Source organism: Ixodes scapularis, unplaced genomic scaffold (assembly GCF_016920785.2).
Source record: "Ixodes scapularis isolate PalLabHiFi unplaced genomic scaffold, ASM1692078v2 PGA_scaffold2__306_contigs__length_199485367, whole genome shotgun sequence".
In the NCBI taxonomy this organism is placed as follows: domain Eukaryota; kingdom Metazoa; phylum Arthropoda; class Arachnida; order Ixodida; family Ixodidae; genus Ixodes; species Ixodes scapularis.
This window is the reverse complement of record NW_024609857.1, coordinates 153,692,921-153,720,612: the sequence shown is the minus strand read 5'-3', so window position 1 is coordinate 153,720,612 and position 27,692 is coordinate 153,692,921. Positions and strand designations below refer to the sequence as shown.

The 27,692-nt window shown below is 45.3% G+C and overlaps 2 protein-coding genes across 2 annotated transcripts; both read left to right on the top strand.

Moving 5' to 3' along the window:
* The first annotated feature begins 2,262 nt into the window (after positions 1-2,262).
* On the top strand, positions 2,263-19,936 carry LOC120840785 (4-coumarate--CoA ligase 2). Its single transcript, XM_042291592.1, has 5 exons — positions 2,263-4,101; positions 4,202-4,305; positions 12,542-12,744; positions 19,224-19,392; positions 19,883-19,936. Exons 1-5 carry the CDS (start codon positions 4,077-4,079, stop codon positions 19,934-19,936), a joined length of 555 nt encoding a protein of 184 aa, XP_042147526.1. The 5' UTR covers positions 2,263-4,076.
* Positions 19,858-27,692, top strand: LOC115309809 (luciferin 4-monooxygenase-like). The gene is made up of 4 exons (XM_042291591.1): positions 19,858-20,240; positions 23,736-23,880; positions 25,348-25,608; positions 27,568-27,692. The coding sequence occupies exons 1-4, from the start codon at positions 19,995-19,997 to the stop codon at positions 27,690-27,692; spliced, it is 777 nt and encodes a 258-aa protein (XP_042147525.1). The 5' UTR covers positions 19,858-19,994.

Here is a 27,692-nt window from a genome sequence, read left to right as displayed (position 1 = left end):
GGCTATCGCAGGCTTGCAGATGACGTTCGCCTCACGCACCAAACCGTCAGCCACAAGCTGCACTTTGTCGACTCGAACACTGGTGCGCACACCAATACGGTGGAGGGCACCTAGGCCCACGTCAAAAAATCTCTTCCATCTGGACGGCGCGAGAGCCACCATTTTACTCGTCACTTTGCAAAGTTCAAGCTTTGGAGGAGAGAAGGCGCGCGGAAAAACTGATGATTCCGGTCGTTCGTCGCCGCGGCCGCCAAAATCTACAGCTTCCACGCAGACAGGGACCTTCCCTATAGTGCGGAAAACGAGGATTCTGACGGCCCCGGTGACTTCGAGTGATCCGCTGCGCTGAGCCCGTCGCCCGCCTGCGCGCATAAAAACGACTTATGCGCCAGCCGCTTGTCAAGTGTTCGTTACGTCAGTTATAGGTTCTGGTAGCGGTCTAAACGGTCCTTTTTAGGGCCCCTATATTTTGCAAACGGAGCTGTGTTTTGAATGCGGCACCCCGTCTCTCTGTAAAACGTTCGCAGGAAAGACCCAGCAAAGGTATGTTGTCCCCAACTTGGAAATCGAGTGTTATGATTCAAATAAAAATTGTTCTTGCTTATTTCGCGCCTTTGGTCCCAATAAATGCCGCCGTTGTAGTCGTCCCGCGGTGCTGTTGCTTGCTCAATCGCCGTCGGCGTGTCTCAGCTTCCTTGTCTTTGCCATCGACGCACCGGCGGAGGCGGTTCAGCTGAGACACCGCGTTCGGCTTTGGCTAGCAGACGGCGTTCGTAAAATGGCGTCAGCTGTTGCCGGCTTCACGCGGTGGTACCGTGCGTGCTTCATTCATTCGGCGTTCGTTGCCATGGTGTCGGCGAGGAAGAACTTTATGTTGCGGAAGAACGCTGTGGTGCAGCGATACCAGGTGCGTTTTAAGTCCCTTCCCGCATGGTTTTCAATGGGCGGAATGCGAACAAAAAGAGTTCGAAATAAGGACTTACAAAAGGCTGCATTTCTTCAGTGCCTCATAATTTGACGATCCTTGCGCGAAAAGCATGGTTTAGACTATAGATTTGAGATAGTTTTTTTTACAGCAACATGGGTCTAAAGTATCAATGTGCCCATAAACCTTAGTGCTCATTAAACCCCACTTTCGTTTTCTCTTTGCGCCCACGTGCATGCGCCCGTAAGTACTCGTACATTAATTTCTATTCCAGTGGGAATCATCAAAACGTGCGTCATTATTAACGAACAGATACAGTGCATGTAGTTTAAAGTAGATACGGGCCCGCAGAAAAAAAAGAAGCGTTTTCGGAGAGATGACAAACGAGACAGGTGGTCTGAGGTGAGCCACGCTTTCTAGGTCAAAAACAACCACAGTCATCGCAGGTGTGATCTTGTTGCTGCGCTGTGCATCACGTGTTGCAGTTTTGGGTACTGTACATCCAGCGTTCTCGCCTTTAAATGCGTGTATCAACTCAAGCTTCTTTAAACACATTATCGCTGTTCTATCGGTGTCCGAACGTCGTGCTCAGGGACAGGTCGCAGTAATGTCGCAGCGAAAAACTTAAAATACGATTCCGTCTCAATTAGATTAAAGCGCCCTTACGCTGTTCACCGCACTCTTTTACGGCACCGAAATCGACAACCTAGGATGGCAGCCGGTATTCGAGAACGAGTGATTCACTCGCCATTTCCTGACTTTGACGTCGGAGCCTGTCATGCTTCCCAAATGCTCCAGGAATGCTTGATGAAGTGGTCGACCAAGGTAATTGCTGTAAGTATGGATCGGATGCGTTTCTTGTGTACGTATTACACCCACCGGCAATATGAAGGTAAACACCTTACCTGGTTTCTTGCCTGTTTTACGGCTCCCTAAGGCTATATTAACTCTCAATGGCTCAAATGGTGCGTGGCTTGGGGGTCTAAACTTTGCGTTCTAGCCCTCTTCTGAAACAGAGATTGTTCCATAACTTGCAGGAGCGTCAAAAACATGAAGAGGGCTGTTCACCTTCATATCGCTCACGGGTGTACAACTAGAAACACATTGTAGGTATCTCGAATTAAGAATAATTCGAGAATTTTTTTAAACACTGTAAACACCGGGACTTTCAGGTTACTTAAAAAAGGAACTTGTAAGGATCTGCCTCGTTTTCAAATATAGCGAATGGTCATTGTCAAATAGGTGTGGCTACAATTGTGAATAAGAAACATGACAGTTGGAAAAGATCAATTAGAACAAAAGGTTACGTGCACTTCACTTTTAGGCAAATGGCCAAGTACTGATTAATGCGGGGTTTGTTGAATGTCACCGGAGTTGATTTGATGCCGTCCTTTGTGTTCACCTGGGGGGAAGCCCTTTTACTTGTTACGTTCCAAGCTCCGTTCTATGATCTCACGGCTATGCTTCGTTTCAGCTTAAGTCATGGCGCAGCTGACGCTACAAGGTAGTTGAACCAATCAAGCAGCGGCAAACACGCAAGTCACTGATCCTTTTCCGTTTATAATTGAATCAGCGATGAGCTAAACATGCAAAAGCTTGACGAACACCATAATGGCCCGCTATTGAGGCTGTCTGATTGGTCCCTCCAGAGCGTAGCTTCGGCTGTGTCTGGACTGAATGTGAAACGAAGTGTAATGTCTCACCAATGAAAACTTAGATATGACTGCCTCTTATTCCATTATGCCAAAGGATATTACAGCCTTGTCTTTTTGCAAATGCTTTCATTCTAACGCTTCACCGGTTGACCTACCTTTTCTCCAACCGTCGTCTATTTTACAGCGCTCTGATCATCAATTCAAAATAGGCCTACCTCACTGAGAATCCTCAGCATACATTGGCTCCTTCATTCCTCGAACGTACTCACATTCGAGCCGCCTCCAAGCATTTTAGCTAACATAGTTTATGTAAAGTTTCATCGAATGATTTATTCTGTTAAAGCATATTTGGCTCAGATATTTCTGTTTTATTTCCAGCAGTGGTGCATTGTTGGCTTTGTTCTTGTGTGTGTGTGTTCTTGCTTATTCTGTTATTTTTAACCACACCCCTCTGTAATGTCCTCTGGGCCCTGAAGACACCTATATAAATAAATAAAAAAAAGTATTGAGTGCGATAAAACAGGGCTAATCATTACGCTACAGGCATGCATACACTGCATCCGACGACCCATGAATAGCGTCCCTTCAGTTTTCGCTGATAGTTCGTGCCGTCATCTCAACGGGCAAACACTGTCTGGAAACATGGAGGTAGGAAGAAGAGGACGTGACATACCGGCTCATACCGTTGGGGGCGTGTCCCTCCAGACCAGAAGTCTCCCCCGGCTACACCTCTGGTGGCGTCATGTCGCCTCCAGAAGCCTCCTACCTCCATGTCTGAAAACGACAGTTGAGTAAAGGAGAGGTATAGTATTTACGCTTTAGACACGCGCCAGATTACAGCCGTCATTGCTCACCTTCTTTTGCTTTACACAGATGTTGAGTCTGTGAAGCGAGCGTTGACGAGATTCCACAAAAGCCAATGCTTGGGAGAAGGACAAGGTAGAATCTAGAAATGGACATAACCGTCCCTGCTCTGGTCATGATGAAGTGAAGCAAACATGATAGGAGAAAACAAAAATTGAAGGTCGGTTATGGTGGCGCCCATGCACAGCTGCCGCAAAATGTCTATACTACTGAAGTAGAAAGCGCAACATAAATTAGGAATTCACTCGGAGGTTAGGCGAGCCAGGAAAAGAGTATCAAGCTCGAAGGCAAAATCGTGGCAAAGTGAAAGTTAGTTGTGCGAGATTTGTGTAATATAAATAAGATTACCTGACGCTTTAAGTAGACCGATGTAGACATGAAAGGTTTGAGGCCGAACCTATGCTGCGGCCTTTGCATTTTGCCAAAGCTGGTATATACCGAATCATTGATTCCAGGTTGAATCTCAGCAGACCCTTACCGCCAATGATCTCTTGACGAGAATACGAAGGTACGCTGTTGGGTTTCAGCAACATGGCTTGAAGCCTGGCTCAAGGGTATGCACCCATGTCCGAAACACAATCGATAATATAGCCGCAGGATTGGCGGTTGTATTCGCTGGAGGGACACTTGTAATGGCAAAGACCTCCTACGTTGCAAGTAAGTGTCAAGAAGTCACGAAAACGACATGAATGACTGTCGTAATTGTAAACTAACAACTAATGCAAGCCACACTTTTTAAATGTCCCTCTTTTTTTAGGGGAGTTAATATACACAATTCGAGACAGCGAATGTGATTACATCCTCACAGACAAAAATACAGCTCCAAATCTTCTGAAAATTACCATGCCGTCAACCATTAAGGTGAGTGTGGTCAAAATTTTACGTATATATTATTGGAATTATGATATTGGGAACAGAAACTTTGTGCACCTTAACGCGGGTGCTGTGAACTGCAGTGAATTCCAGCGACGAGACTATAATTTCGTTTGTTTGAGGACCCCTGTAGTCGAGCTTGATCCTTCGCACTACGAATTTCAGTGACAACCAGGTGACTTTTAATCTAACAAGGCTGTCCAATTGCTTTGAATATTCAATGATCAATTAGAAGCGTGCGACACCTAAAGGGGGCGCGCCTCTCCTCGTTGGCAGGCAGAGCCAAATATAGTGATCTGTTGGCAACTTCTTGGCAGCGACACAAACGACAGCGTCCACATTACTTACCATATTGAAGCGCTGCCCTCTCAGATTTTTTTTCGAGTGCACGCAAAGTCTTGGTTGTGGATGCGTCTAATCTGAGCAATGTTGCTTGATCTCCTACCAGAGTAAAGGTGTGGCACCTTAACCTTCATAAAAGTATCCACGTCCAGCGTTACTATGTGTATGCTCTCACATTATTTGACCCGCCGGGGTTGCTCAAAGCTCGGGTTCGATCGGTTACCGTGCAGTTTTTAGAGGAAACGAAGGCAACACGCAGCCATGTTTCTGTTAGTTTAAGTCCAAATACGTTGTTTCAAAGTGTTTAGGCTCTCGGTTGTACAAAAATCATTGCAAGACGACATTCACCAGGGCCAGGAATGGATGAAATACGAATGATAAGCATTATTTTTATTATCAGATTGATTTTCGCCCGCTGACAGACCAAGGAGACGTACTGGAAATAAACTGGTCGAGGCTGTTTTCGCCAGCGCATAGCTGGGATCGGTGTTATCAACGTGCAGGTCTTGGCACCCTTCCAATTGCACTAGGCACTGAATAAGTTAATGTAGAGTGACAACGTTCAAGTAACGTATCAAGAATTGAACAAAATATATTAATTATTTATGCAAAATGTTAGAAGGTGCGAGAGGCTGTTATGTTATTTTTTGCTCGGTTGTTTTTGACCTTTTATCTCTAATGCATTTATTATTTTGTAGCCTTACTACCTTAATACTTCACAAACATGCATTGCGCCCTGGTGTACGCATGACTAAAATTCGCTTAGTACTATTAATCTAGTTGAACAGAAATTGAGCGATTCTAATGTACGAGGTGAATCAATAGAAACTAAATAAAAAAACGATAATAATTGCTTTGGAGCTTTCTTTTATTACTCACGTGTGCACTGCTCGTCGTGACGTCATATAAACTGCCGATCAGAATAAGTGCTACACGCGTGCGTACCTATGGTCTTTATTTTTCTGAACTACCGTTGATCAAAATAAACATGTTTATAATGTCACGGGTGAAGACGACAGACAATGAATAATACACTAAAAATAAAGGTTTAATCGGCGAGCTGGTGTCAGAAACAAAACGAACGTACATAGATACAGAAAGCAGCAGCTAGCGTTGTCGGCGGCAGCAGCGAGCGACTGTGTGCAGACGTAACAGCTGGCTTTCATTAGAGTGAATCAGTGAATGAATCTGTAATATCATGCTCGGCTATTAATCTACTAAACTCATCGTCTCAGCTATTTGCCCTAGAATGTTCGGGTGTTAGCTAGGGCGAAACTGGCTAGGCAAGTTCATTCTGGCATCCTTATCTCTTGCAATAGTGGCCAAAGAAACACTAAACTTCTAGATGCAAAAAGAAGCATTTTTCCTCGTGTCATGCACGCGGCTTTACTCGAACCTATAAAAGTGCATCGCCTCGGTGCAACACGACACAAAACAAGGCAACTCAAAAGAAGCAGTAAAGATGAATAGTTATCGGGAAGGAAAAGAATCTACAGTCTCATGGAGTGTAGAATGGCTAGAATTGAACGTCGTGAAGTACCTGGAGTCGCGGTCGGCGCCTTCCTGACGACTCTGTTCCGTCTGGAAGCACCTCGTAATTCAGATCTCCGAGACGACGGAGCACAACGTACGGTCACGATTAGCGCTTCAAGAGGCTCTTGCTGAGGCTGCGGAGTTGTATCGGGGTCCACACCCGCACCCTGTTTCCCGGTTATGATGAACGTCACGTCAGCGGAGGTTGTACTGGCTGGCGTTGACACGTTGTTGGCCTTAAATCCGCTGCCGTGCTAGCTGGCGCGTCTCCTCTGGTCGTTGACTGATCACCAGGGCTAGAGTAGAGCATTGAGCATTGAGCATTGAGCATTAAGTAGAGCATAGACATCACTTTTCTTTCACGAACCAGCTATAGTGGTGTCACTCCGGTAGCTTCTTAAACTGCCGAGTTATAAGCAAACATGTCGTTCAGCAACACTTCGTCCCACGTCTTATGCTGCACGTCGACATATATGTAAATTTGTGGGCGGGGGTCTTGTTGAGCCTGAGTCATTCCGTGAGCCCTTTTGTCTGCGAGTGGTACTCTTTCTTTCGACGGTGGCTTCTGTGACTGAGTCGAAGAACCTCCCGAGTCAGCTGAACCGTAAATGCTGATATTGGCTTCTTAATCGGGACTTGAGGGGCGCCCTGATGGTAAACGATGTACTGAATGAAGAACTTGGCGACTTCCGGAACTTTTTCGAATAGGAGGGCTTTCGTCTTGGCGTGTCAGATAAGGTCATCCGTCGCAACGACTATTCGCCGATTTCACTGCGTCGACTTAGGGAATGGCCCGAGTAGATTCATTTCGATCTGCTGGAACGAGACGGTAGAGGTGCAATCGATTGCAACAGTCTTGCGAGCTTCGTTGGTGGTTCCTTGCGTCGTTGAAGTTCATGGCACGAGCTTGTGCTTTTGGGAGGTTGGGCCAGTAGTATTTTGCGGGTCGTGCCAGTGTCCCGCAGAAGTCAGAATGCCCTGTCATCGGGTCGTCGTAGGAGCTTTGAAGATATCCTGCCGGAGACCGGCTGGAATTACCTGGAGCCACGCTAAATTCTTGTCCTTGCAGTTCTCTTCGTAAATCACACCTTGTCTGACGTGAAAGCTTGCCAGGGCTCGTGAGAACACAGGTGAAACCATAGTTCCTCCTTCTTCCATATGTTCAATCAGTGCGCGCAGCTCAGGATCGTCTATTTGGAGTGCCACCATATCATCGATGTTGACCGCACCGAAAAAAAATCTCATCATCGTCTTTGGTGCCGGCGGGAGTTGAGTCGACGGGGTCCCGTGACCTATAGTAGCGTCCCTGTGCTTGAGGCCGGACTTGTACATCACGTACATGTCAAATTCTTGAAGTCGTCGGCTCCATCGGGCGAGGCATCCTGACGTATCCTTCATGTTCGCAAGCCAGCAGATCGGATGTTGGTGTGCAACCACTCCGAACGAACTTCCGTACAAGTAGGGACGAAACTTGGTTATCACCTAGACGACCGCAGTGTATTTCTTCTTTGTCGTGGAGTAATATCTCTCTGGAGCATCCGACTGTCATAGGCAATACCTCGTTCTGTGCCTTTCTCTATTTCTACCAGAACCGCGCGAAGTCTCATATTACTGGGGTCCCTGTGGACCTCACTTTCGGCATGCTGGTAAAAATGGCCGAATATCCAAGGCGTCTGGAGTCTATCAGCTCATCGAATACACGCTGTTACTCTTGTTTCCAGTGAAAATATACATTGTTTTTCGTAAGGTGGGTGACCGACGCAGAGATCTTTGCGAAAATCTCCTTCAAAATACATGTTCTAGGCGCACGGTCCGAGAAATATTCTCACCGCCTTCTTGTGCCATGTTTGTGAAAATTCAGCCACTATGCGTATCTTCTCTGAGTAGGAACAGACACCTTCGTTGCTTACGACGTGGCCTAAGGGCTACGGTTCTCTGTAAGCAGAACGACAATTCGAAGGCTTGAGCGTCCCTCCTGTGGTCTTGATGGCTTGGAACATGGCGCAGAGTCATCGCAGATTCTTTTTGAAGGGGCTTAAGAAGACCACGATGTCGTCAACTTAGACGAGACAACTCTGCCATTTCACACCCTCCAGCACACCATTTAGCACCCTCCATGGCATGCTGGAAAGTGGCTGGTGCCGTGCATGATCCGAAAGGCATCGCCTTTCACTCTAAGTGTCCACCGATCGTGACGAAGTCCGTCTTCTAACAATTACGCGCGCCGACTTCCATCTGCCAGTAGACACTCTTCAGGTCAATCGATCAGAAGTAACGGGCGCAGCGTAGTCTATCGAGTGCATCGTCGATGCATGAAAGCGGATATACGTCTCTTTTTGCCACAGCACTGAACCTTCTATATTCCACGCAGAGTCTCAGCGTTCCGTCCTTCTTGTTTACCAGCACGACGGGGGAGGACCAGGGACTGAGTAAAGGCTGAATGATGTCGTCCTCGAGCATCTCGTGAGCATGGTTTCGGATGATTTTTCGTTCTTTCACAGGTACACGGTATGGTGACTGGTGGATAGGAAGGGCCTGTTTATCCCTAACAATGGGAGGTGTGGTAATCTTCGTTTGGCGTTCCCTTGATGACGTGGCAAAAGATTCGCTGTCTTCAACGAGAAGATCAGTCAGTTGTCGTCGTTCATTGGCTGGGAGGGTCTCGTCGATCTCAAGTTCCAAACGCGGCGTACGCGTGTACAGCTTTGAAGGGGATTCTTCTGAGCTGGAGGCGATCACGTCTGAGTCGTGCATTCCCTCGACGTGGCCTACGACTGTGCCCTTTGTCAGGTCCGACGGTCCTTTTCGGAAGTTCAACACAAGAGCTTTGGTGCACCGGTCCTTGATCTTCGTTACGGCCCTGGAGATGCATCTCTCCTCTTCCCAGGAGTAGTTGAACTTTGCAGTCCAACAGAGCTTTACCGCACATAGCTATTTTGATCCCGACCGGCAGAAAGACACTTGACAGCGGTGGCCAGTTCAAATGGTCGGCAAGCACTCGTTCCGCGGCTTGCGTTTCATCGCGATCTTCCGACGTAGGAATAGTTTCTCGCAGTGTCAACCTGTTCTTTCCTAGGTCGATTACGGCACCGTATTGACAGAGGAAGTCCATTGCAAGTATGACGTCCCTTGCACAGTCTTTGAAAACGGCGAATTTCTATGGAAAGTTCTCCCCGTGGATGTCTATACGTGCAATGCACCTTTCCACTGGTGCGAGTAGACGTCCGCCTGCGGATCGTATTTGCATTCCGTTCCACGCTGTCATCACTTTCAGAAGGCGGCGGAGGAACTTCCCACTCAAAACGGAAGTCTGCTCCGGTGTCGACGACTGCCGTCGCGTCGTTGCCGTCGAGAATAAAGTCGACGGTTATTCGACACCGTAACAATAGGATCGCTCCAATCTGTCGCGTCGCTAGTGTAAGAGCCCTCCGACGTTTAAGGAGGATATTTGCGTCATAAGCCTTTGGCCCTACCACCTCCCAGTATCGCCGCGCGTAGCTTCCCGGCAAAGCAGGGGAGACAGGCTTTCACGGCAGGCCCTACAAAGAGGCGACTTGGGGCATCGCGCTGAAGGCAAGCTATTTATGCTTGCCGGGGAGACATCTCAGGAGATATCGAGCGGCGAAGGTAGTACTCGATTTTCCGACGTCGCTCCCCAAGGCATGGTCGAGGGTGATTGGGCGCAAACCCTAGCATGCCCAGCTTGCTCTAGGGGCATCGTCTCTAGTCAAAGTCAAGTCAAAAGTCAAAGTCTTTATTTTCTCTCCGTTTGGAGAGGGGAGGCAGAGAGAAAAGCAACTCAGTGTTGCTTGACGAGCCTCTGCCCCCCTCCCTACAGCAGCAGAAAAAAAATATGTACACGTACACAAACGCATACAAATTGACAATCTCTACACCAATAAAACGAAAATAAGTGAGCTAAATCCCCTCCGTACCGCGGCAGAGAGAGAAAAAATATATACACGTACACAAACTCATACAAATTCACAATTCCTACACCAAAAAAAAAAGTGAGGTAAATCGTACAATCGATTCATACTTTAACTATTCCAGAACGTGTTTAAGAAAATCCTTAACAAATACAGAAAGCACGTCCTTCCGAGTTCCACTTAAAATATGTATATCCAATTCACTGCAACAATTTAAAAGGCGCGGTAGTGCATATCTCAGCATTTGATCGCCGTAATTGGTCCTGGAGTGCGGTACTGCCCACGCATCTTCAGAACGAGTGTTGTAGAGCGTTTCCCTGAACTGAAGATTCGAGATCGATAAAAGTAAACGGTTGGTACAAAACGACTTTTTATAGGCAAGGGCTAATTTGTAACTATAGTGACTTGTAATTTGCACAATATTAAATATTTTAAACAATGGTTTCGTATGACTGTCATAGCTAGTATGACATATCGTACGAATCACTCTTCTGAAGAATATCCATTTGATTTATATTAGTCAAGGTCGTATTTCCCCATACCAAAAAGCAATAGTTATATTGAGCGTAGAAAATAGAGTTGTAAACGAGTATCATGGCCGAACTGGGAATCATATGGCGATATCTGTATATTATACCCACAGCCTCTAAACATGATGGCCGTCTCTGCAATTGTAGTAGAGCGGGCGTCGGTCGGCCGTTCGCCCGCTCCACTACAATGACGTTGGTTTTTGTTGGGGTTTGGTCGATCTGGGCGGGCCTAATGGACATGTTCTCCCTGGCACCAAGCTTACTGCGACGTTGGATTGTCCCTTCGAAATTGCGCCTGGTGTTGGCGGGCAGCATTGGGCGGTCATCGGGCCACGGCGGCGTAGCTCAGCGCCGGCTCTTCTCAGGCCAACATGGTGACGGAAACCCCTGGTTGGAGCGTCCGATGAACTTCGCAGACAGCCTCGGCGATGGAGAGGGAGGCCGGAGGACTTGCCGCAGGTAGCAACTCTCGGAGAGTTGCTGCCGGCGGACTCTGAACGACGTCGCTGATAACCTCACGGATGTCCCGGGTACTGTCGTCAATGTCGTTGCTAAGCAGCCTCGAGGCAACGACGGCCGGATATCGGTTGTAGTAGGAGGCGCGTGCTTGGAAGGCGCGTTCCAGGTTCGTTGCTTGCGTGAACAAAGATTCGACTGTTTCCGGATGGTTGCGGACGATGCCCCCAAAGTTGTCGTCTCCCACCACGCGCATGAATACCTGCAACTTCTTGTCGTCTGTGGCCTCTGAGTCGGCACGTGATCTCAGCCATCTTCAAAGAAGCTGGTGGCGCTTTTGTGCGGGGCTTGCATCCTCGTTCGAAAGAAGTCATCGGCTGCCTTCCGTCGGTGCTAACTGGAAAACATCCGCAAAGTTCTCCTTTCAGCTAGTTCCATGACATATATAAAGTTTGATGATTCTCGAACCAGTGTCGCGCTGTGCACTGGAGAGGAAAGTAGGCGTCTTGTAGACTCTGTTCAGGTGTCCACCCATTGTGCTGAGCCACCCGTTTGTACTGATTGATCCAGTTCTCGATGTTTTTGTAGATGTCACCGTGGAAGGAAGCAGGCGTCCGATATGCGATAGGCATAACGACAACGGAGGGAACGTTCGAAGGCGGCGGGGTCATTGTCTTGTCATTTGGCTTGGAATGAGGTACAACGCACCTCTGCCAGAAATGTCACAGATGAAGGCGACGAGATGCTGAAGAATGAACTGAAAATATTGCTTTAATGAGCGAACTTGCGTCAGGAACAAAATGGAAAGACACACGTCGAGAAAGCAGCAGCGAGCATCGACGGCGGCAGCAGGGAGAGACGGTGCGTCAACGTGACAGCTATCTATCTCGAGAATGAATTAGTGCATGAATCAGCAATGCCGCGCTCGGCCCCTTATCTACTAAACTCGCCATCTCGAAGATTCGACCTAGAATGTTTGCGAGTAAGTAACTGACTCGAGCCAAGGTTCGTCTGGCCGCCTTATCTCTTGCACTCATGCACGCGGCAATGTATTCGTCCTTATAATTTGCGAGTAACTCAAATTTTTCTTGCACTTGAAAAATTTCTCAGCCTTTTGACGGGCATGACAGACATCGTTCGTTAAGGTTTCTCGCCAACCCCATGGTTTCTTTTTATTTGGTGTGTGATGTACAAACAAGGACATGTGTGAATCAGCACAAAACGTTTCAGGCTTTATCTATGGGCGAATAAACAATCTTAGTAACCGATGTGTAGCAAATATTTCTCATATTATTCGCCATAAAAACGAAACTATTAAATAATTTCAGACACATTGGTTTGCCTGAAGGGATCTGTACAACCTTGGTTCCCAACCGTTGAGCCCGCACTCACGAACCCAACCTGCAACCGATTGGTAGCTTTTTTACTTCGCAGAAGCTGTTTTCTGTTGGAGGAGCACCCGGTTGCATTGACGTCCTCGAGTTCCAAGACTACTCGGAGGCTAGTCTGAAGCCCCACGTGCCTGCTGACACAACGGAGGAGGTCGTCGTGATGCTGTACACGTCAGGAACCACGGGCCTCCCAAAAGCCGTGCAAATGTCCCACAAAGCTTACGTCTCCTGCTACCGTGCTTTAATGTACGTTGTTTGTTGAACAAGTGTCTTTACTGCGATAGCTGTCACGGGCTCATGCCCCCGATTTCGCGGAGGCGTGAGCGTAAACATATTCAGTTTGCCCAAAAAACTTTGCAAAAATATTTACGTAAAGTGGGGTACGCACCCATTCAGTTTCCCCAATACATTCAAAGAAAACATTCACGTCACGTGACCTAAGAAACAATTCAGTTTCCCCACTAAGTTTTTCGGAAAAATTGATGTCACGCGGCCTGAAGTTACGGAACAGACGAATTCAAGTTCCCTACTTAAGTTTACGGAAAAATTGATGTCACGCGGCCTGAAGTTACGGAACAGACGAATTCAAGTTCCCTACTTAAGTTTACGGAAAACTTTACGTCGCGTGACCTATCCACTTATTCAGTTTGCCCGCTAAATTTGGCGGGAAAATTTAGCGACGATATGATGATAGTCATCGACATATTGTCAAATAAGCAGTACACCTAGCGCTGTCTTAACACATCACGCCCCATGATCGTCTCTCATTATTTATTTTGTAAGATTAAAAAAATGGTAAAAAATATGTGCACTGTTCCCTATTGAAAATTGGTTCATGAGGCAAACTTGGGTTACTGAGATGTTTTGACGTACTGATCGAAAATGTTTGATGGGTTTGAAAGGTCCGCCAAAGATTTGTAAGGGAACTGGCGTACTTTTTAAGAATTCCTAAAGGTTGCAAGACACCTGTCTGAGCTCTCTGAGAAGCCTTGGGGTCTGTCCGAATCCTTTCCGTGAAACCACATACCCCATCAAAACCATTTAAGGGGGTCTGTGGGACAAATCACGTGATCCTTCACGATATAGGCGTGAGGAAAGCCGCTTGGTCATTTTGTGAGTTAAGTTGAAAAAAACGTATTTATTTCATGCCATGCATGGCTGCTCTTTCTTAGGGCGGCATCAGCGGCGGGGAGAGGCTAAAAGCCCCTACGCGCCCTACCGCGCCGCGTTCGCAAGCAACCAGGAAAAACACCTGGGCCTCGCATGCCGTGCACCAAGCTGCTTCTTAAATTGGATGTCACGCCTCATAGGAAGCAGGGACGACCCGGGGGCGGAAACCCGTTTCACAATGCAACGCTGCCGAACGCTGTCAAACGCTCACAACTGCAACCGTGCGATGGGCATATTAAAGAAAGTTCGCAGTCACCGATAACCAACGGGGCAAGAGGTCCGATGGTCCGTCGCCCGCGTAGGAGACGATGCAGATGTTCGGGGCGGCCGCGACGAGTTTTGAAAATTTAGGAGTTGCTGCCCCGTCCCTTTCTGTCGTGGCCCTGGCGAGGCATCAGCGTACAGGGAGACGGAGCGCACGAGAAAAACCTTTTTGGAAAGGAGGACCCTCATCTCTTCTTAAACGGTCCTAGTTTCCGCCCCTTACACTGTTTTTCTTCGCTAAGTTCTCGCTCACGATGGAGAGACGGTACGCGGAAAAAATCGGAGGGGGACGTTTTGCTATTCGTTTGTAGAAAACCTTTTTTAGAGCGCAGCTTCCTATTTTCGGGTTGAGCTACGCCGTCGGCGTTGCCGTCGGCGTCGGCGTAACCGCGCGCGTTGCATTATGGAAAATTGACGTCACACTACCTAAAAACCAAACAGTTTTCGCGCTAAATTTAGCGGCGAAGATGACGTCACATACTTTTTGTCAAGTCATCATGAACAGATTTAGCGTGAGGAGGAAAGGAGCAGGGGAGGAATTGGAGGAGGACTAGATAGGAAGAAGAGGAAGAATATAGGAGAGGATGAGGGAAGGAGGTAAGGAATACCCTCCCCTCCGTACAGTCCCTTCCTCCTTATCAACAGCTGCGCTCTAGTTTCGCGTTACAGAGCTTTGTAAAGGTCTTTCCTTTTTTATAGTCAGTCGAAATACAGCATTTGTCACCAGCATCTAGCCCCGTTTTTTCTCCGCAAACGAGTTTTTATGTGGTTTGATCGCTTTGACTACAGCTGCTTCGCCGCGGTTTGAGCAAACGTTTCTTCTTATCGTATTTTAAAGTTGCAACATGCATGTTAAAAATCAATGTCTGAATTAATTTTTATTAGCGCAAAGGTATACACACGAGGTCGTGCACCTCGACCGAAAGTCGCTATACGCACGACGCCGAATTTCTTGGGTCACGTATAAAATGAATTTCAAGACCGTTTGCATAAGCTATAGCGTGGTCTTGTGGTAAAGTGGCCGCTTCACACTCAGCTGACCCAGGATCAAATTCGCAAGGGGGCGGGCATACTTTTTCTTGTAAAACCTTTGGCAAAATTAACGATTTTTTTTATATTTATCACAGTAAAGAACAAATGTCGACAAAACGTCGCTGAACTACCCGGTATGGGGCTCCCTTTACGGAGGTGCAATGGGAGACAGCGGAGATTCAGCCACAGGCGGGGCGATCCGGACCAGTGTTTCCGGGTCAGGTGGCGTAAACGAGGGGTCGGGTGGGTTAGCACGCGTCCCAGTGATACACGCGCCGTCCCCTACTGCGCCTCTGAAAAGGGCGACCTAACTGGCATGAGCTCTCCGCTTCGTGCGTATCGCCCTTGCCGGTCGAGGTGCACCACGTCGTGAGTATAGAATCACCCTTTCATTAACGTTTTAAACAGTATTTTTCGTCAAGGCTTCACTGTCATTTAGCTGTCTAAATGGTTGAAGAGATGAGGGGGTCATAAATGCTGAAGGTTTTGACGGACTGAAGGTGTTTGAAGGTCTGACGGTCTGAAGGGCATTGTAGGGCTGAGGGGTTCAATGAACTAAAGGGACTTGAAGCGTTGATAGCGTCACCTAGCACATCATGACTGAAGTATTATTTTCAATAGGGTTGAACAGGTAAATTCGACGTTTCACTCCTATTGTTCATTGAACTATAGAGTAAAAAAGCACACACGCTGCCTTTTACCAATTCAGCCTACCTAACTCAATACTTGCACATAACTTCGCTCATATATAAACTCACAATGGGAATATTAGTACAATAAATTTTACTACAGAAAAATAAGTTCCACGCTGGAATTTTAAAATATAGCTTTTAGTAGTTCGACAAACGAAAGGCTTGCACACTGAAGTCGGCCACTCTGGAACCGCGAATTAGTGTGCCTTCGTCCTCTGATATCCTAAAACGTCAAATTTGAGGGTCCAAGTGCAAGAATGGACCGTTCAATTGACAAAAGATGAAGCCACATGAGAGACGAAGACACATTGGCCCTCTATGAACGGAAGGAGGATAGATATTTAGGCGCGCAAAATAACAAGTTTGTGCTAGTGAAGAATGTGTTTCTTTTGATCAAAGAATCGCCTGCACTGACCGAGTTATCCTTGTCGTAGATAAAATCGTGATGCTGGCCGATGCGCAACGCACCCTAGAAGAGCCAGGCATATCATTTTTTGTTTCTTTTGTTATTGTCTCCTTTTTGCAGTTTTGAATTGGCCGTTTTCTTAAGAACCGGCACTTCCCGTCATTTGTATTGGACAGTGTAATGGAAACTTAATTGTTTACATTAAATGAACATAAAGAATAATCACGCAGTCCTAGCTCTTCTTCCCGACCTAAGAAAAGCGTTCGATACAATTGATCACGGTTGTTATTAAATAAATTAACAAATATGGGCTTCAGTGGACCTTTTCTTCAGCTTTTATTTTTGAAAATTACTTCCATAACCGTACGAAACCTGTACGGAGAGGAGGAAGCATAAGTGAACCCTTGTCCGTTACTCCCGGCGCACCGCAGGGGTCTGTCTATCTTAGGTACTCTGATATTAACATTTATATAAATGACTTAGATAAATTGTCTCTAAATTCTCAGTTATACCAATATGCGGAAGACACTGCAATTTTATTGTCCCATAAAAATTACGAAGATGAAGTTTCCATTTTCCAAAGTGATATAAACAAGTTAGTAGACTGGTTTTCCTGGAATTAAACATTTATGAACAAAACCGAGGCCTACTAAATGTGCTTCCGGACACATAAAAAATAGAGTGAACCTTATGCGTCCTGTCTATCTGCATTCTACCGACTGTAATTCTTGCGACTGCTCTGCGGCAGTGTTACCAACCGTAGGGTAATTACCCTACTTGTAGGCTATTTTATGCATTTTTGGTACACTGTAGGGTTGTAGGGCCGTCCGGCCAGTTCCCTGCCAAAGGTATGGTAGTTTCGGACGTTGCTTCTTCAACGGCGAGCATAATAAAACCAGCAAAAACACAGTAAAAAAATAAATACCGCGCAAGTTTCGCATAGCTTTGCAACTCACACCACGACATCATGCAAAACAAAAGTATACAAGTTACAAGACGTGCTAAGAGAGAGCACCACACACCAAGTTGGAGTAGAGGGGTTTTAAGTTGGAGTAGGGTGCCTACATGTCTGTCTGTTCAGGATGAAGATATCCACGGTTGCCCTGAATGTGCCAGCGCATGACTCTCTGGCGCACTCGGTGCGTGACTTGAGCGGTAAAATGGCGTCTATGCCTTATCCAAAGTTACGCGCTCGAGCTGAGTGACACCAAATTATCGCGCACTTCAAAATGGATTTAAAAAAAACAATTGGGTCGAAAAATGGCTGAGATGTCACCACTCAAGCAAAACCGCGCGTGTGTATGAAGGCACTCTAAGTCGGAGCAGAGCCCAATATACGGCTCTGAGTTGGAGAGTATTGGAGAGCTGGAGCAAGTGGGAGAGCCGCGAGGAGTGGGAGTTGTGCAGAGGGAGATTGGAGCCAGAGGAGATATCTTCCCAGTGGACAGGTTCCCGCCAATTTTTCTCTGATGGCTCTGGTCCATCCGGCGGTCCTTCTTACACCTGCGAAACACGTAGCATTGCGGGCGGAACCATCCCGAGCCCACCAGAATGGTTGGACCACCTGTTCAACTGGGCTTTTCGACGCGCTGACGTAAGGTACCCATGCTGCAGACAGCCATAGCTGGACCTGGAACTACCACTTGTCCTGGGCGCTCTTCTGCTGTGGCGCGTTGCAATTAACTATTTCCTTACCACGCCCATAGAGCGTCGATCACCGATGATCGACGAGTACAGAGACCCATTTCAAAGCTCCCACGGAGCTTTGAAATCGACGAATACGGAATACGGAAGAGCCGCCAGTTTCCTATCCTCCCCTGGTGTAATGGCCTAGTTGGTCGCAATAGTACCTTAGTTTGACGAATACCTGGGCGGTACACCCAAAGAAGCTAATATACCGCTCGGATTGGCTTCCTTTTGTAATAAGCCGCCTTGTCTGTCGCCGCGAGTGCTGGTCCCACGTAGCCCAGCTAAACGTGTTGGTTGGGGATGTCTGTGCGCTCGCTACATCACTATTGTGCTGATGATACACAGCGCACATACAAGCATGGTGTTCTAGAATAACGCGGGTATGCGCGTGCATGCGTGCCCTGTCGCTTTGTACTGTATTACTATTACCCTGAATCATTATAACCCATGCAACAGTATTATTTGAACAAAGATTTGCGTCGTAGGATAAAATGTGGGGTAATAAGAAACATTCGCAGGGTAGTGTAGGGTTTTATGGATGCTGGCGCGGGGTATTTTCGAAAAATAGGTTGGCAACACTGCTCTCCGGTCGTATATGCGATCGAAACAAGATATTAGGAATAACTTTTGATGAGTGCCTAAGATGAAGTGCAGACGTCTAAATTTTAGTAAAGCGCCTACGAATGGTATTGGCGTTTATGTACAAACTAAGAAATCTCTATAATATTTCACATAGGAAAAGAGTGTACGAAGCACTGGGAGTCTCCGTCTTGCGTTACGGAATCACTGTTCACAATATGAAAACTGTTTTGCCCACCGGAAGAAAAAAATTAAATAGACTAATATATAGAATTGCAGATAGGGTTGCCTATCATTCGAAATTTGAAACACTTGATAGGGGTGCACAATTGTCCTCTCTACAAATATTGCAGGTAGAGGAATTAAGTGAATACGTTGTTTTAATGAAGTATCAATATACCAACGATTTCAAGTATTGTGTCAAGAGATAAAAACATGTGAGACATTCTGAAAACTTTTTTTATTTTTATGGTATACAGAAATTACGTGAAGCGTTTAAGAAAATATTATATTCCATTCTACTTTAATAAACTTCCGGAAGAATTGTTTGACTTGTAGTCTCTAAAAGACGCAAAACAGAAATCAAAGGAGTGGTGGTCTCGTCATGTTTAGGTGTATACATACTGTTCCTTTTTTGGTTTCCAATTTGCCTGTGTTAACAATGTATAGCTTGTTCTTGGCAAAAATGTTTGTGTCACCATTGTTGTATTTATTTTGAGCACTCTGTTGGGTTGCCACGGTCTCGCACACGAGCGCTCGCTCGCTTATGCGGGCCTTCGGTCAAAATTATGTACAAGATTTGCTCAATAAACAATTTATTATTAATATTATAAATTATTAAACCTACGAACGTCTTTCAACCTTTGGTTGGCTGTTATTGTGCCATGTTACAGGGCTTCAGGGGTTTTCGCTGATGATGACATCATGCTTGCTTGGAATCCCTTCACTCACGTCTCCGGGTTTGTGATCGACAGCATCTGCGTGTGCCTGGGAGTAAGGGTGATAATTACGGAGCACTCCCTATCGTGGAAAGATTTCTTGGAGACTCTCTCTACGCATCAAGTAAGAAAACCTAGGTCAAGCACATTTGACACTGCCGGGAAGGGGGGGGGGGGGAAGCGGAAACTGGAAAATCCAAGGCACTCACACCGGTATTGTCTCTGAAGGCGGGAGAAAAGAAGTTAGCAAATATAGCGCAATTATTTAGATGAGCGAAAGCTGTCAGAGTTAGTTCTTACACAAAAGCAATTAAAATAAAATTAACATTTTTTTGTTTGCCCGCGGAACTTGATTGCTTCGGGTCTTCCAGTGGATCACTTTTAGCCCCACCAGTGTTCGCAACGATAATGAATATAAAATTGTCTTTTTCAACAGTGAAACTAAAATTTTTATAACTTTTCACAATAATATCTATATTACATCAAAGTCTCTCTATTTCTATCTTTACGTTTCTCTCGAATTTCGTTGACCACATTCTGCTGGGCAAAACGTTAAGTCGTTGCTTACGTCAGAGCGACGTATCTGCGCTACGTCATTCTAAAATAACCGGCAGCATTCACAAACAAAGAAAAAACAAATTTCCATGGACTGCATCATGACAACATAAATATATAGTTGAACACTCGCCTTATTCCCAGATATCCGTGATTTTTGCCACTTCTGAAATGCTACGAGGGATTGTCAACGAAGCGAGAACGAACAACTATCCAGCAGTGAGCCTGAAGAAAATCATAGTCGGAGGGACGATGATCAGCGAATCGTTAGGAACAGAGATTTGCGAGTTCTTTGGTGTGAACTCGTTCGTAAACTTCTACGGTTTGACTGAAACCTTTGCTCTTATAAGCTGCACTCCTGCTGGAAAAATCCGCATGGATAACGTCGGCGTTCCTTGTGCTGGCACCAAAGTCCAAGTATGTATGATCAAAAGAAATTTCTCGCTCTACTATACCCTAAGCGTTTTTTATCACGCATTTTTTTTAAAGACACAGTTAGGCAAACAGCCTTTAGCAATCGATCCTCCTAGTTTCCGGAGACAAATAGGAACACCCTTATATCCATGCACCAACAGCCTTTAGTAGTGGATCCTCCTATTTTCTGGAGACAAATAGGAACACCCTTATATCCATGCACCAAAATACAGTCAGAAGATGCGCAATAATGAAAACAAGGCAAAAAGAAACGTATGTATGGCGTCTGAGACAAAAACAAAACTGGGTTTTCACAACGTAAGACTAATATTACCCTTAGCCGAAAGCCCAACATTTGCCTGATTTTTGCACTAACGATCGAGAACTGATTCGTAAGAATAAGATCTTATCGTTATCGAATTTAAAAGCTAAAACACTGTGCGTTTGTTTCTTCAAAATTCCCATGAGAAATTAAGGTCCGATCTCCGAATAAGAGTATACTCAATTCCATGTATTCGCAGGCTGCGTTGGCTGTTTTTTTTTGTTTTTTTTTCTATTGAAAATATTTTAATGGTATGTACACACAAGATTTTATTCTGGTAGATATAACTTTGGTATCTGATCCCGACTTTTTGCGCTGCATTTGGGTGGACACTGAACGTTCGGCAATGCGTAGGGCATCGCTGCCACCAAAGCAACTGGATTCTCTCTCCTCCCACACACGCGATAGTCTAGAAGTTCTTTACTTGATTACTTTTCTTTCAGATGCAAACAGAGACGAGCAAAGCATAACCAAAAGATGTCTCGCCCTTCCTTTGTTCTTTTCTCTACTTTCCGTAATTGAATCTTTCGGCCTAGCGCCACCAAGTAAGCGACGTTAAGAGAATATCGACTCTGCATTCTTGGTAGTCTTGTGGGCGTTGCCATCTTGTGTAAGAGTACAGAGCAGGCGAAATGGGCAGTATGCAAAATAGCAGAGGCCCTAGCGGTTCAGGTGCACTCTGGGAACAAGAGACTGTCAACAGGTAGTATCGTTTCGGTTTCGCTAGGTTGTGTATCTGTCGTCTGCTATCGTCTCCACACCATCATTGCTCACGTTGTCGTGGATTGCTCCACACTTACGCGCGATGCAGTAAGTACGCTTTTCTTCCAATCCCTAGATATCAGACAAGGCGAATAACGAAACAATTACGATTTTTCTGGGACCGGGAGTGAGCAAAAACGCCGCAACGGAAAAGTCAAGTGAACGCAGAACCACGTACGCCGAACGCGCTACCAGCTCGCAGCGTCCATCGATTTGCAACCTGGAGAATGGTCACTCAGACTAGTACTCCAGATTTATAGCACCCTTGCTTTGCCGATCGTTATTTTAAATCAAGCCAACACGGTACGCGACGAACCTTCTTGTACGAGAATCCGTTCAAGGGCAAACATGCACCTCTTGCTACGTATCTTTGAAAAAAATTTTGCCTACGTAATGAGCAAAACACAATAGGAGTTTTGATGTGCCCATATCGTTCAATGTAAAGTTCGCCTAGGTTTACGTCTTTTAGCCCTAACACATTGTGTTTTATGAAGTATGCGGTTATCGACTAGTTTCTCGGCAGCTGTTTCCCGTCCTGCAGGATGAGAGCTTTTGTTCAGTGATACCTCGGAAAAGTGCGACTGCGATCCTAACGAGTGTGAGGTTGCATCACTGGAAACAGGTGCCGATAAACTATCTGATAATCGCAAACTTAATGGAACACGAAGTGTTGGGGCTAAAAGGCGTATGCCCAAGAAACCTGCACATTCAACTGTATCGTCACACCAACACAACGACTTTGTTTTTGTCATTCCCGTGGCCTCTTTCCTCACAGCGACTCATCAAGAGGTGCATGTTGGCGCTTCAACAAATTCTCGTGCAGCGAGGTTCAACAAGTACCGCGTTAGCCTGGTCAAACATAGCCTTGGTAATCAGATCAGCTGAGCAAAAAAAAAAAAAAAGAAACACGAGAGCAGAGAGAAAAAGACTGCACAATCGCTACGGCGACTAACAACTGACTTTCATTTTATCCTCTTTCCCCCCGAACCTAGGCATTTTCTTCCTACGGCACATTAAACACGAGACAAACACATTTTGCTTAATACTCAACGATGTGTGGCAATCCGGAGATATAATAATTATTATCATTTTTATTTGCTCTTGAAAGCCGCGACATCGCAGAAAGGCAACAGCCAGTACCATAGAGGCTCGCGGTGCCGCGTCCAGTGTCGCTCTTTTTTGTGAACCGTAATCGATGAGGTACGCAATCTTCTGCGCTTTCTTCAATGTCCAAGGCCTCCAACACTTTACGTGCGAAGGAGTTTTTGTTACTCTGAAGAACGGTTATGCTTGTGAGCTCTGCCCACCAGCATTGAAGATTTATCTTCTGAAACACGTGTTCCATATAGCTCCTTTAAAATAAGTTTTGTTGTGTTATTTCAGTGTAGATTTAAGTCTCATTACCGGAGGCACTTCTAATTGAGTTGAACTATTGGTTAGGGCTTAAAGTCGGTTGACGCAACATCGCAGCACTCTATCAGTAGTATAGATGGCGTTGATGCAGAGCTCACTTGAACTTAAACTAGTATTGATGCAGCCCATTCTCAGTGATGCATCTTTATCATTGTGCGCAGACCGCGCTGCGCCAACAAGATAAGCAGTATTTCCAGGGCTGACTAACAGCACTGATGTGCTGTGGTGATGAATGAGTGAACATGCTTTTATCAAGAGGCCAAACAAAAATTCATCATATTCAAAACTTTTTTTTAACGCTCAGCGACACAAAATAAAGGAACTGGCTGTGCCTCCGCCTTTGATATAAGGCCAAGTATGTGAAAAGCCTGAAGGACATGCGATCTCTCGTTAGGTTATTTGTTTATCTTGTAAGGTCATCTTCCACGACGAACCGCGATCTGCACTGACAGAGTGGTGTCGGATGGTGCCACACGTCTACATGGCAAGAGAAATATGAGTTTGGTTCGAGTGGAGTGGTATTATTAGTGCTCTCATTATACTATAATTGCAAGTAAACTTGATACATTTACTTGTTTATCTGCTCTTCACAAGCAAAGAAAAAAAACTTGGCTTGTATATTTCCTTTTCCGTATCCGTGTTTGAAGTGGCTCATGATCATAAAACATGAACCACCTCATGAACCATTCACGACCTAAACATTCCAGTCACCATAAATTATACAACATTCATTTCTTGCGAATTATGACATGTTATTTTGCTGGTCCTTACCAGCGCATCTGGTAAAAACGACCTGTTTCTTTCAAAATCTGTGGAGAGAGGCATCCATGTTACTGCTAAGATTTGTCAAACATCAAACTGGAAACACCTGGCGTATGTAATGCCCAGGAGGTCCCTCCTTTGCTTGCAAATTTGGGTCTCCTGCATTGTTCATTTTGTTTCATACATCTAATGAGTTGTCGCCTGAACGCATATTCAGTATAATCAAAATCACTACCTAGATCCTCGACCTCTTCAACGGAGATCCTCTCGGCCCCTATCAAAAAGGCGAGCTTGTGGTTCAGAGCAAAACCCTTATGAAGGGCTACTACGGTCGTCCGGAAGCCACTCAAGAAGTCCTGAGCAGTGATGGCTGGCTTCGCACGGGTAAGATTGGGGAAGGTCTTTGTAATACTCAAATCTAAATTTATCCAATGGGCCTAACCTAGGCCGTGATGTGTCCCAAGTGCGAGTGCGCATGGTGGTCTAGCATTTGTGAATCAGTCGCCTCCTATAATCCCATGTTAGTTGAGTAGTGCGTTTACAAATATCTTTTTTTCTATTTTTGAACCTTTTGAGTGTAAGATACCATGCTATTTCGATACGCTCAGAGTATGTACAAAACGTAGTATTCGTCTATTGTTCCTCAACTAATATACAAGGCGGCATTATAATTGAACCATATGTCTGCAGTACGAGCGGAGTTTGTGCGTAATAGGCTCTCTCGATTAACCTGCACCTCCTGCCTCGTTGCAGAAACACGTAGGGCAGTGTACCCCAGTTATGTGTACTGATATACTACCGGAAGTACATAGCCCTATGCATTTCTGCTCCTGTGCAAGAGGGGCAAGTGAATGGAAGGAGCACATTTCCTCACATAGAATTGAACCCATCTAGAACGCGGAGTTTTTTAGGCAATTATTTTCGGCAAATAAATGTGTTATTGTAGTAATGTTTTACATTGGATAATTATAAAAGTGAAGAGATGTGGCGTTGAAGGTGACAAAGAGGGACATGTGAGAAATGGTTAGGAAAATAGAAACGAACTCATCAGTACGAGGAAACAGAATACGTTGGAACTTTAAACGTCAAGCCAACCATTTCTTGATAATTGTCGATGAAGAAAAACGTCGTACCAAATTTGATCGTACTTCGAGGTTACGACATGATTATTTTATTTTTGCTCCCCGGCATCATTTCGTTCGTACTCGATATGCATGCGACCGATGACTGGAACATTTCAGTCATTTCAGAAATTTCGACAAAAATCAATTGTAGAATGTCCAGTTGTAATTGCCAAATAACCTGTGAAGTAACGGTGAAGGATAGATCATTTTGAATTAAGTGCCTTAAAAAAAATTTTGTCATCTTTTCAACAATTTTTTTCCTGCAGCAATCTAAGAACAAAGGCTAATAATTGTTTGACATTTAAACCTATAAATTTAACCTTCTTTTTAATTTGCAAAATAAACGTGAAATAAAGCATGCGAAGATTTTGAACAATATAAAATTAAAAAAAGAAAAACTTGAAACGTTAAGGCAGGATGGTTACAGGGTATGCAGACCTACACAGTAGAAAAGGTAGATGTTCAATATATCAAGAAATATCTGAAAACCATTAATAGCAATTTCTAATTAAGAAAATTATATAGTACGAGAAACATATTTATAAAGAAAAAAGACTAACGCTACGACGGAAACAATTCAAATGTCGGACGGAGCTAGGAATATAATTATATTTGAGAATGTCCCTGCATTGAAACTGGTGATTACGTTTCTCAAGTAACTGCTTTTAGCCACGACAATCATTCATTGCACTTAGAAAATTGTTGCAACCTATGCACTTCCTCACAGGGGATCTTGGGTACTATGACAGTAATGGACAGATCTACATCGTAGATCGGCTCAAGCAGATGATAAAATGTATGGGGAACATTGTAACTCCTGCCGAGTTGGAAGAAATCTTGACCACGCACGAGGCGGTTCTGGAAGCCGCTGTGGTCGGCATACCCAGTTCGAAGTACGGGGAGGCTCCCGTCGCTTGTGTCGTTGTCAAGGGATCCCAGGAAGAATGCCTAGACAGTCTGGAACAAGAACTGAAAGAACTCGTAGCAGGTAGGCTTTCGATTTTCTTCGTGTAGCCGATCCACGCAACAAATATTTGTTTATAGTAATACGCATTTCTATCCGGAAGGAAGCGTTAGTTTGAGCTGCTTGGACATGGAGGCTAACAAATATGATCAGATTATCATAGAAACAAACTTATTGGAAACATGCCTTATCTTCGGAAAAAATGTAAAAACTCAAGCTAGACTACAATTAAAACAACATAGTATTAACTTGGCAGCTATAAATGAGAACGCCGTTTTTTGGCTTTCGGCGGGTTCCTGAAAACTTGCATTCTTTGATTCATTGGATTAAGTACGGTTCATTCATCTGCACATATTTGTTTATATCCTCCTCGGAGACCACGTACGATGGTGTGAAGTGCCCGTGTTGTATATTCAATAACGTGGCTCTTGATTCTCGCAGATGATGATGATACCGTGTCTCTAAAGCTCATAAACAAAGAATACTACATGTACACGGGACGAGACAAACAGTGGGAGGATTTCTGGAGCACAAACGAGCAGGTACCACGTGACACTAAGCGTCGTACCGCGTTCCACGCGGCGGCGTGTCTTTCCAGCACACCTCCGATTGGATACATTTCGTTTCTGGTGCATTAATAAGACAGATAGGAAACGCCAGAAAGCCAAGGTGGAGTGGTGTAGAGGTTAGCACACCCGACCGGACATTGGGAGGCCCAGAGTTCAAATCCTGGCTCCGCCGTTTTTTGGCTTTCTGCGGGTTCCTGAAAACTTACATTCTTTGATGGATTGGATTAAGTACAGTTCATTCATCTGCACATATTTGTTTATATCCTCTTCGGAGACCACGTATGATGGTGTGAAGTGCCCGTGTTGTATATATATATATATGAAAGTTAAGTGTTTAATTATAAACGGTTTCGCTTTATAGATGTCAAATTCGAATATAATGTAATAATTAGCGAAATAATAAGTGTGTCCCACTCCACGGCACTTGCTTCCGTCTCCTTTTAACAACTTTAAGCTATTGTATCACATGTGCGTGTTTATCACACCCAAACACCGCGAACCCACAAGGTGCATATAAATAAAAAATATTGTCACGAATGACGATTGATGAGGCGATAATCATCATTTATTTTTCCTTGAGGGCCCGTGGGGCATTATACAACGGGTTGGCAATAGAACAAAAACAAATAGAACAGTAGACACAAATAACTGAAGAAACTAAATGTTTAATGGGGCGAACTTGTGCCCAAAATTAAAAAGGGAACAGAAGAAAGCAGAGCGTCGCGGGCCTCGAAGTCGGCGTGACAGCAGAGTCGAACGCTGGGGTGAAACGGACTCCGGCTCGCCACCCGGAGCCTTTTTTTGTACACGCGTTGGCTTCTGGAATATTCGGCGTAGAAGGTTCGGTGCGGAGAACAATTTAACCTCGAATCATCAAGACGGTTCTCGAATTTACCAGAACATCACAGCGTCAACAAAAATGCGTAGACGCTGCCAGGAATCTAAACCTAGCCCTTTGAGTGGAAGACAAGCGCGATAACCGTTATGCCACGGGCGCTGCCTACTTGGTCAGCTGCGCCAGCGGGAATATACCAGAACGCTAACACAACAATCCCGCCAAGCTTTCCTTTCCCTCCCCAATCATAAACTATGAGAATAAGTAATATATCGGCCTCGAGTTTTTTTACATTCAACGTGAGTTAGACATCGTCTCTTACTTCGATGGTGCCTAGGAGGGCGGCAAAGTTCACTCAAGATTTGTCAGCTTCTAGAATAGAAGGCGCACGGGCTCTTTTTTAAGGGTTGATTTTGTGTTTATATAACATGAGACGTAAGAATAAAATACTCATGAACAAACGATATACATAAAGAAAAGCTATTTGTTATTACTGGGCACCCGTTTTCTGGGGCACATATTTTAGCCGAACGTTATTTCACAATCCTTGATGTCGTGGTGTTACTGTGTTATTCGCAGGTCAAACATCGACCCACAAGCACCTGTACGGCGGCGTGGTTTTTATGAATTCTCTACCAAAATCTGAAAGCGGAAAAATTCTGAGGCAGGAGCTGAAATCAAGGATAAGTTCCGGGAATGACTAG

What these genes read in the sequence shown, in the direction of transcription:
- LOC120840785 (XM_042291592.1), top strand. Translation starts at nt 4,077, where the DNA reads ATGGCAAAGACCTCCTACGTTGCAA. An exon ending in CCATGCCGTCAACCATTAAG is followed by an intron (nt 4,306 to 12,541) that starts GTGAGTGTGGTC and finishes TTTACTTCGCAG; the next exon opens with AAGCTGTTTTCTGTTGGAGG. An exon ending in AGACTCTCTCTACGCATCAA is followed by an intron (nt 19,393 to 19,882) that starts GTAAGAAAACCT and finishes AATAACCGGCAG; the next exon opens with CATTCACAAACAAAGAAAAA.
- LOC115309809 (XM_042291591.1), top strand. Translation starts at nt 19,995, where the DNA reads ATGCTACGAGGGATTGTCAACGAAGCGAGAACGAACAACTATCCAGCA. An exon ending in GTGCTGGCACCAAAGTCCAA is followed by an intron (nt 20,241 to 23,735) that starts GTATGTATGATC and finishes ATCACTACCTAG; the next exon opens with ATCCTCGACCTCTTCAACGG. An exon ending in ACTGAAAGAACTCGTAGCAG is followed by an intron (nt 25,609 to 27,567) that starts GTAGGCTTTCGA and finishes TGTTATTCGCAG; the next exon opens with GTCAAACATCGACCCACAAG.